The sequence below is a fragment of the Vigna radiata genome, chromosome 7 (assembly GCF_000741045.1).
Source record: "Vigna radiata var. radiata cultivar VC1973A chromosome 7, Vradiata_ver6, whole genome shotgun sequence".
In the NCBI taxonomy this organism is placed as follows: domain Eukaryota; kingdom Viridiplantae; phylum Streptophyta; class Magnoliopsida; order Fabales; family Fabaceae; genus Vigna; species Vigna radiata.
This window is the reverse complement of record NC_028357.1, coordinates 34,858,985-34,867,633: the sequence shown is the minus strand read 5'-3', so window position 1 is coordinate 34,867,633 and position 8,649 is coordinate 34,858,985. Positions and strand designations below refer to the sequence as shown.

General features: G+C 33.3%; 1 protein-coding gene and 1 non-coding gene across 3 annotated transcripts; both read left to right on the top strand.

The window, feature by feature from the left end:
- Window positions 1–1,959: 1,959 nt before the first annotated feature.
- LOC106765769 (serine/threonine-protein kinase HT1) lies at window positions 1,960–5,190 on the top strand. 2 transcript variants are annotated; one of them, XM_014650499.2, is made up of 4 exons: window positions 1,960–3,081; window positions 3,726–4,181; window positions 4,361–4,436; window positions 4,750–4,865. In XM_014650499.2, exons 1-4 carry the CDS (start codon window positions 2,722–2,724, stop codon window positions 4,752–4,754), a joined length of 897 nt encoding a protein of 298 aa, XP_014505985.1. In that variant the 5' UTR covers window positions 1,960–2,721; the 3' UTR covers window positions 4,755–4,865. The 2 variants fall into 2 exon arrangements, with proteins under 2 accessions (XP_014505985.1, XP_014505984.1); XM_014650498.2 differs by lacking the exon at window positions 4,361–4,436 and having other exon boundaries at window positions 1,965–3,081; window positions 4,750–5,190.
- Window positions 5,191–5,279: 89 nt separating this feature from the next.
- On the top strand, window positions 5,280–5,359 carry TRNAL-UAG. Its single transcript has one exon. It is a non-coding gene; the product is annotated as a tRNA-Leu (tRNA).
- Window positions 5,360–8,649: the final 3,290 nt, after the last annotated feature.

The window sequence follows — 8,649 nt, the reverse complement described above, 5'->3', positions numbered from 1 at the left end:
GTTAATAGTATAAGTTTTCATATTATCATCTATTATATATGATTTTAAGTCTTACCATATATATGATAAAATTATTAACTTTAATAATACTACAATTGATCTTTTATAAATGACTGTTTTATGTACAGAAATAACCAAATTAGTTAACTTTAATGGATGTTTTAAAAGGATAGTTTTTACATTAAGGAGTGTGACTTATGATTATATTGTTAATATATAGATTCATACATAGTTACATACCAACGTGTCGTCACTCTCAAGATGTCGTCGTTAGTTTTATTTTCGAAGACAAGTTCTACTGTGTTGTCATTCTCTTGCAAGGTTAAGATTTTATGTCAATAACTATGTCTTTCATTTTATCCCAACATGTATTCAATATTTGATTTTGAATGAAATGTTATTAGCATTTTCTTTCTTTTTTTTTTAAAAAAAATTACTATATCAAAAGTTAAATCTTATTTGGAAGTTCTTAAACTAAATAAAACAGATTCATTTATCTCATTATCTCTCACATAGAATGAAGAAACATAGAGCCTCTAAAATTTGTGTAAAATACGTTTAATCAATTAATGGTATTTCTTTTTTTCCAAAATGCATTAAAACTAGACCCTTCAAACATATTTTAAAATTTCATTATGTCAAAAGCAAAATTACAAATAAATAAATATATATATTCATGTATATGAGATCAAGTGTCCATTTTAAATAATTTCTATTTCTCAATTTTTTCTTGTTAGTGTAAGTCCTAAATATTTTGATATACTTAAGTTAGTTTATTATCAGAATAATTTAGTAATTAATATTATAACAAATGTGTTGTAAAAATTTTAACCACCATACATTTTATTTGTATTTATAAGTTTTTTTTATGAGTCTATGATTAGAGAAAGTCTAATCACAGTTCAATTGTGTTAAATTTGATTACTAACTTGTTTAATTTAATAAGATGATTAACTGAATATAATTAATACGAATCGATTGTATTTCAGTTTGCAAGATTGATTTAATGTGATTTGATCAATGTATACCGATGAATACATATTCAGTACAATGCTCGTTAGTATCTAAATAATTATACATCAATTATCAATCTTAGTATCGTATATAAATGGTCAAAGCACTTATCTCAGTCTCATGCAGAGGTTATTATTTCCCTCTCGCAACAATATTTTCAAGAAATTGAGACTAACAATAGCAAAACTTTCATCATTAATTAAGATGAAGCAAGCTCCCAAATTAATCCATGCGCTGAATTCATTAATTTTATTTAATTTTTTGCTGATTTAACTTCCTATTATGTTATTTATAAAAAAATATCAAAAATATTATTATCTTAAGAATTTCCCATAATAAATGGAAAATTGATTGTTTATGAAAATTTACGATTTAACAATTTAATTATGAAAATTGCATTAATTAATTATTTCTGAGAATTTAAGCAATTTTTTTTTTGTGAAATCATTTCAATTTTCAACTGATTGATTAACTTTTTGAGCAACTATTTACACAAAATATTGACCCATCAATTTTATTTTTTTTTTCAGTTATAAACAGTATGGGAAGAATACTTGGTTAGTATGAAATGATATCATAATGAATACTTTACGTGAGCAAGTTTATCAAATTATTATATCATGAGAATTGCCAAAAAACTTAGTATTATGAAATTTGTTAGAAAAGAAATTCGTAAGAAAGTTTACATTACTTATCGAAAGCATGCGATTTGAATGTTGCTTTAGTTTCTGTCTTATTTATTACTTGTTGACTGAAAAAAAAAGGACTTATTGCATGTTTACTATGCAGCCTAATCTTAAAATTCTTATCTTGGTCATAATTGCTCTGTCCATTAACCCTTGAGAAAAGAATCTCAAGAATTAAGAAGAAACTGTTAATGGTTTTAAAAACATAAATAAACATACTAATATGGTAAAGTACGTGGAGAAGAAATGATTGAATTCTTAGGACTGATATTGGTGAGTTTGTTGATGACTGTAAAGGTTTTGGAAAGTAAAGAGATTGAATAAAAGTGCAGAGATTGGTAAGGTTGGTTGGTTGTGAAGAGAAATGAATGATGGTAAAAAGAAAGAAAGAAAGAAAGAAAGAAGTACTTGGAATGAGAATGATGGAAATGCAAGGGCTGGCACATAGCACATGGTGGTGGCTAGAAAACAAAGAAAGCAATAAATGGAAGGGGAGAAGAGTGTGACAAATAAATTGAAGGTTAGCGAATGAATGGCAGTGGTGATAATGCGGTGGGAAACACAGGTTCAAAGTGGAAAGAAAAAAGAATTGGAAAGGGGTGAGGTAGGGGTCATCATCAACCTGACCCCGTTTGTCTCCTCACAAGTATATCTTCGCACGTTACCAACGTAGATGCTAATGTCAGTCCCTGTGTTTCCAAACAAAAAAAACACCATCTTTCATCTCCATTTCCTCTTCTTTCACTCCAATTCCTCTCTCTCTTCCCTCTCACTAAAACCCCCCTCATGCCTCACCCTTTTTCCTTTCTTTTCTTTCATTGCTTTCTTTTTATTTCTTCTTCTTTTCTCCACCTGCGTAAATCGTGATAATGATTCAAAATGTAGGTAGCGTAGGGAATTAGTTTAAGCTATGAAAAACAAGTTTCTCCAAACTGGGTATTCCTCGCTATTTCTAAAAACAAAAACTTTAGACTAGCTTTTGGAATCTGCATTGGGTTCCCATAAGGGTTAAGCGGGAAGGATGAAGAACTTGTACTGGTTTAAAGAAATTTCTAACAACGTGAGATCAGGCAGAAGGCTATCACTTGGGGAGTATAAGCGAGCAGTGTCATGGTCAAAGTATTTGATCTCTTCTGGGGCAGCCATAAAGGGAGAGGCTGAACAAGAATGGAGTGCTGATCTGTCTCAGTTGTTCATTGGGTCCAAGTTTGCTTCTGGGAGGCATAGCAGGATCTACAGAGGCATCTACAAGCACATGGACGTTGCAATTAAGCTGGTGAGTCAACCGGAGGAGGATGAGGACTTGGCTGTTTCGCTTGAGCAGCAATTCACTTCTGAGGTTAATTTGCTCTTTCGTTTGCGCCATCCAAATATCATCACCGTGAGTTCTCTTTCTTCAACCCTTTATCTCTATTTCTGCATGGAACATAATAACTTTGATCCTCATTCATCACTATTATTCTCTTTACCAGTGATTAAAAGAATATATAACATTTCCCTCCCTCACCACCCTTTTGTCTGGTTCAGAGGTGCAAGTATTGCGAGATGCAGTTATAGATATATAAAATCGTGTCTACCCCTAACCACTCTATGATGTGGTGGTACAGTGGTACTCCTTCTCTTTCTTGCTAATCGAAAAATGACACGTCATTGACCTTCTCTCAGGTTGTTAGTGTGTGTTTTTTTGTGGTTGTTGTAGAAATGCTAGTTTTTAATTGGAGGGAAATAAAAAGAGACAGATAAATGGGGACAGGTGATTTGAATACCGAGCGAGGGTGTCGTGTCTTCATCTGAAGTTTTGTGAAAAATTGAATCAATTATTAGTAGAAAATATGATTTTACTGCATGTGCCGAGCAAAAGGTGTTTTAGGAGGTGAGTTCATTTTCTTTGAAGTAGATATGTGGCGTTGTGGCCTATCACACGAATGGCAGGCTAATATAAGAGTTACTTTGTAACAGAGAAGAAAAGGTTTTATGTGTGTAATAAAGAAAGTAATTAAAAGATGATACGTATTGGTTATGCAGTTTGTTGCAGCTTGCAAGAAACCTCCTGTGTTCTGCATTATTACTGAATATTTGGCCGGGGGTTCCTTGAGAAAATACTTGATTCAGGAAGGACCACATTCGGTTCCTCACAACGTTGTTCTGAAATTAGCGTTAGACATTGCTCGGGGAATGCAATATCTTCATTCTCAGGGTATACTACACAGGGATCTCAAATCAGAAAACCTGCTGTTGGGGGAAGATTTGTGCGCAAAAGTAGCAGATTTTGGGATCTCATGCTTGGAATCTCAGACTGGTAGTGCAAAAGGATTCACTGGAACATACCGTTGGATGGCACCTGAAATGATCAAAGAAAAGCGTCACACCAAAAAAGTAGATGTCTATAGTTTCGCCATAGTTCTATGGGAACTCCTAACAGGATTGACCCCATTTGACAACATGACACCAGAGCAGGCAGCATATGCAGCCACTCACAAGGTCTGTTACTGTACTAACACATTATTCTTATGTAACTTTTTTTTTTTTTTATTTGCATAAGGAGTGATAATAATTAAGGTGAAATTAATGGCATGTTTGGATGTTCAATGAGTAATTAAAGTAGGGACCTTTTCATATGTCCCCGAATCCTTCTGGATATGATGATATGAACTTTACAGAGCATGTGGCATGCGTACCATACACCCTTGCTTATCAAAGCAAGACACCTCATCGACAATATTATATTACCCAAAGGTAGACACTTCTATATTAAGCTTTACAACATTCAAGATTCGGTATCTGCTATCAAAATTTATCACAGACAATCATTGGTACCACCTCTGCCCTTTCACCCACATGCACAGAACACCAACACCATGCATCAAAATCAATTTACAGATTCGATCAACAGCTTATATTTTGGACCAATGTAAGGTTTTCACGTTCATTGTTTTCTCACATGTCACACCACATCCTTTGGGTAACCCTCTTGAAACAACACACTGATTCTGCATTGAAATATTTTTGGCTATTTATTTTGTGTCTGTGGTAACTGAATTTGGTGCAGAATGAAAGGCCTCCGTTACCATGTGAGTGTCCACGGGCATTTAGTCATCTGATAAACAGATGCTGGTCGAGCAATCCAGATAAAAGACCACATTTTGATGAGATAGTTGCAATTTTGGAGAGCTATAGTGAAGCACTTGAGGAGGATCCGCAGTTTTTAACCACTTACAAACCACGTCCTAATAATCTTATTCTCAGATGCTTACCCAAATGTAATACTACTGCCAATGTATCTGCTTCTACCAAACCTTAACATTATCTTTCCAATAATGTCACGAACCAAAAATATGTTATGTGTTTAATTTATAACTATAATCCTCTTCCATATTCTTAGCACTGTGTTAAAATTTAATGATTATTTTACTATGAAAGCAGCGACATATTTAATGTAAACTCTCTATTTCCCCTTCAAACTTCTAATGAATTTACTCTTACTCTTTCATGTCTTGTATTCATGAGAACTCTTTTTAGGGTTGGTTATATTCCAATTTGATATACATAACTTTTAATTGATGAAGCTCTTCATGTGAAGACAGTTTGGCCGAGTGGTCTAAGGCGCCAGATTTAGGCTCTGGTCCGAAAGGGCGTGGGTTCAAATCCCACAGCTGTCATTAATTTTTCTTTATTTTTTTAGTTTGTGAAATAGATTCTGTTCTGATATTTATTTGACAAATAAATCTTAATTCTTTATTTTATAAATAACAACCTACACATGACTGTAAAATTGTTGTACCAACGCGTTATGATGATTGAGGGGGAAAAAATCGGAAGATAATATAGAATGAATGAAGCAGCTCTCACATTTTGAAGGCACCGACGAACAAAAGACGATATAACATTTACAGAAAAAGCTTGAGTGGGGACTCAGTTATTACATAGTAATAATTAAACCTTCATCATCTGTCACCAACACACAAGAGTGGGACACTGTTTTTTTGACGTCTGTTCATTGCCAAATATTAGAGGATTCTTCTTCTTTAAACTGTCATAAACGCTGGTTTTTATTATTCAATCAAAAACCAGGAATTTTATTTCTAATTTTTACGTAAACATATATATAAGACACGTTATTTTTTTAAGCTAAAATTACATTTTAAAAATCCCATGGTTGATCCATTTTCATAGGATTTCTTTTGTTTTGATTTCCCTTCAGTTTATTTTCTTATTCTGGAGATTTCATATGCTGCATCATTCATATGCTGATGATACTCTGCGCTTTCTCCTGACTTTTATAAAAATAATTTGAAAACTTGGTTCGATTAATATTAAATTTACCAAATATCTTCCAGGATCTTTTTGTTCTCGTCCAACTGTGACATTCCTATTTTATAACATACATATATACAAAAATCAAGACGTCACCATAGATGATATAATAAAACAATTAGAGTGTTAAGGTACTTAAGTTAGGATTACAGTAATCCAGGAAATTTAGAAGAAATTTAAAACACGTGAGAAGATACTAAAGTTTGTCAAAATACATCAGAGCTCAAATAAAATTTAACAGTTTTAAAAAAAATCCTAAGGAACTAAGCAACAGCAGTGTTGTGGTTCTCCTCCAAAGCATTCTCAACGGAGACGTCATTCTCCTCTGCTCACATCCAAGAATGGATGATCATCGCAACAGAGAATCAAACAACATACATAAACACAAACAACAAAGGCAAGGGTGAGCTAATTATATAAATTCATACAATTATATTAAACATGTAACATACAATAACAACTTATATCAAACAGATTCAAAAATATCACTTAAGTATGCAATTTCTAGACTTGACTCGTTCGGACTTTAAAATGAGAGTCGGGCTATGGCGAGTCTTGCACCCGTGGTGACTTATGAAACTTGGGTTCCCCACCCTGCCACACTCACGAGGTTAGTCCGTTCTGCGCCTTGAGGCATATTGGGAGCCCCCAAAACTAAGGACCTCCTGCTACTTCTCACCACATGGTTCAACCTCTCTAAGTGAGTTATTGAAGCGTCAGAATGACTCCCAAGGCTGAGCCCCTACTTTCATTTTAAAACACTAAGAATCTCACCAAGAGATCCGAAACTTTGAATCACATTTACTAACTTGAATTATAATGTACTTTGAAACATACNATGAACAACCTGGAAATCATACCTCTTTACTTTCGAACTCCCATACTTTAGATTATAATCAATGCACATGTTAAAGTTCTAAAGACAAGGCCTTATATTAAACCATGCTCCATAAACCAAGTAACTATCATTTGATCAACCATAAAATGAGGAACAAACAAAAAGGAACCAGAACCCCTTCTTTGATTCTCCCCTTTCGTACCAACTCCTGACTGTTATTGCTAACAGAAGTAACAAATACTCTAACTAAAAGTTTAATGCTCACTTAAAAATTTTAATATACATATATATAAAAGTTATATATTGTTATATAATATACAAGAATCATAATAAAAAAAATAATCATTAGATATAATATAAAATATAATATATTATTTATCAATCTTCATTTTCTAATCAATAACCCAACTTTTTTTTTTAAAATAAAGGTTTAATACATATTTTGGTCCTTCTTTTGGGAGGGTTTGTTCAAAGTGGTCCCTCCTTTTTTCAAAAGTTCACTTTAGTCCTACCTTTCGCAAAAACTGTTCAAGTTGGTCCTTTTTGGTAACGGCGTTAATTCTGTTAATGGCAGAGCTGCCTAGCTGGCAAATATTTGATGATATGTAACATTTTTATTGTGTTGGCACTGTTATGTGTTAAAAAAAAATTATTAATTGTGACATGGAATTGTAATAAAATTAGGGTTAAATTAGGTAAACAGATTGTTGGTAAGATGCAAATTTTACCCAAATTTGCAATTGCAACTGAGCTTGCGATTAGGGTTTATCAATCTTCAAGATGATTAGGATTGAGATTTTTTGGGCTTACGATTGGAATATAATTTTAACCTGTGTGAATAGTCTTGCTTCCTTTCTTCACTCGCTTCATCACCTTGAGGATCAATTTGGAATCACCACACTGAGTTTTCGTAAGACCCATAGAAGTTTTAAAAGTTCACTCCCGCTGGGAAGAGAAGAAGAACGATACCTGATTTTTGGGTTTCTTCTTTATCCCGAATCCAAGCGAAGAAGGAGAAAAGGTCATTAGAAGAAGAAGAAGAAGCTTATGCTCTGTGCCAAAACAGAATAGTTGTTTCATAGAAGAAGAATAAGAAGAATGTCGTTGTATTTGGGATTTGGGAAGGCTTCGGGACCAGTGCACCTCCCAAATTTAAACCCTGAAAGCTTTATCTTTTTAGTGGGTTTTGTACTCACGTTGAAATGGGATGAGGAATTTGAATCAATTTGCATTTAACCCTTTCCCTTGCTTATTTTCTGGAGCTACGAGAGTTTCTTGTATATTAGAACATGCGAATCTTCCGCAGAGGGTTATATTTGGTTTGAATTGTTTTTGTTAAAGAAGAGCGAGGGTGCCTGGCATATGAAATTTGTTGCTTGCATTTGGAAGGGTTCAAGCGTTTTCAGTTGCTTGATGTATGTAAAAGATCGATGATTGAAGGTTGATGAACCCTAATGGCAAATCCAGAAAATCCCAATTGCAATCGTAAATTTGGGTAAAATTTATATCTGACCAACAATTTGTTTACTTAATTAACTCAAATTATCCTAATTTCAACTTTTAATTTAACCCTAATTTTATTACATTCCATGTTACAATTAATAATTTTTTTAACACATAATTATCCCTAATTCTTTTTTAATCCAACCCTAATTATATTAATTTACACCTCACAATTATATATTTTTTTTAAAACAATTAACAATGCCACATCATCAGACATTGCCCACCTGGCAACTCTGCCGTTAGTCAAGTTAACGCGTTACCAAAAAGGACCAACTTGAACAGTTTTTGCGA

Coding starts and splice junctions, on each gene's coding strand:
- LOC106765769 (XM_014650498.2), top strand. CDS start 2,722: ATGAAGAACTTGTACTGGTTTAAAGAAATTTCTAACAACGTGAGATCA. Junction 3,082..3,725: donor GCCATCCAAATATCATCACC/GTGAGTTCTCTT, acceptor TTGGTTATGCAG/TTTGTTGCAGCTTGCAAGAA. Junction 4,182..4,749: donor CATATGCAGCCACTCACAAG/GTCTGTTACTGT, acceptor AATTTGGTGCAG/AATGAAAGGCCTCCGTTACC.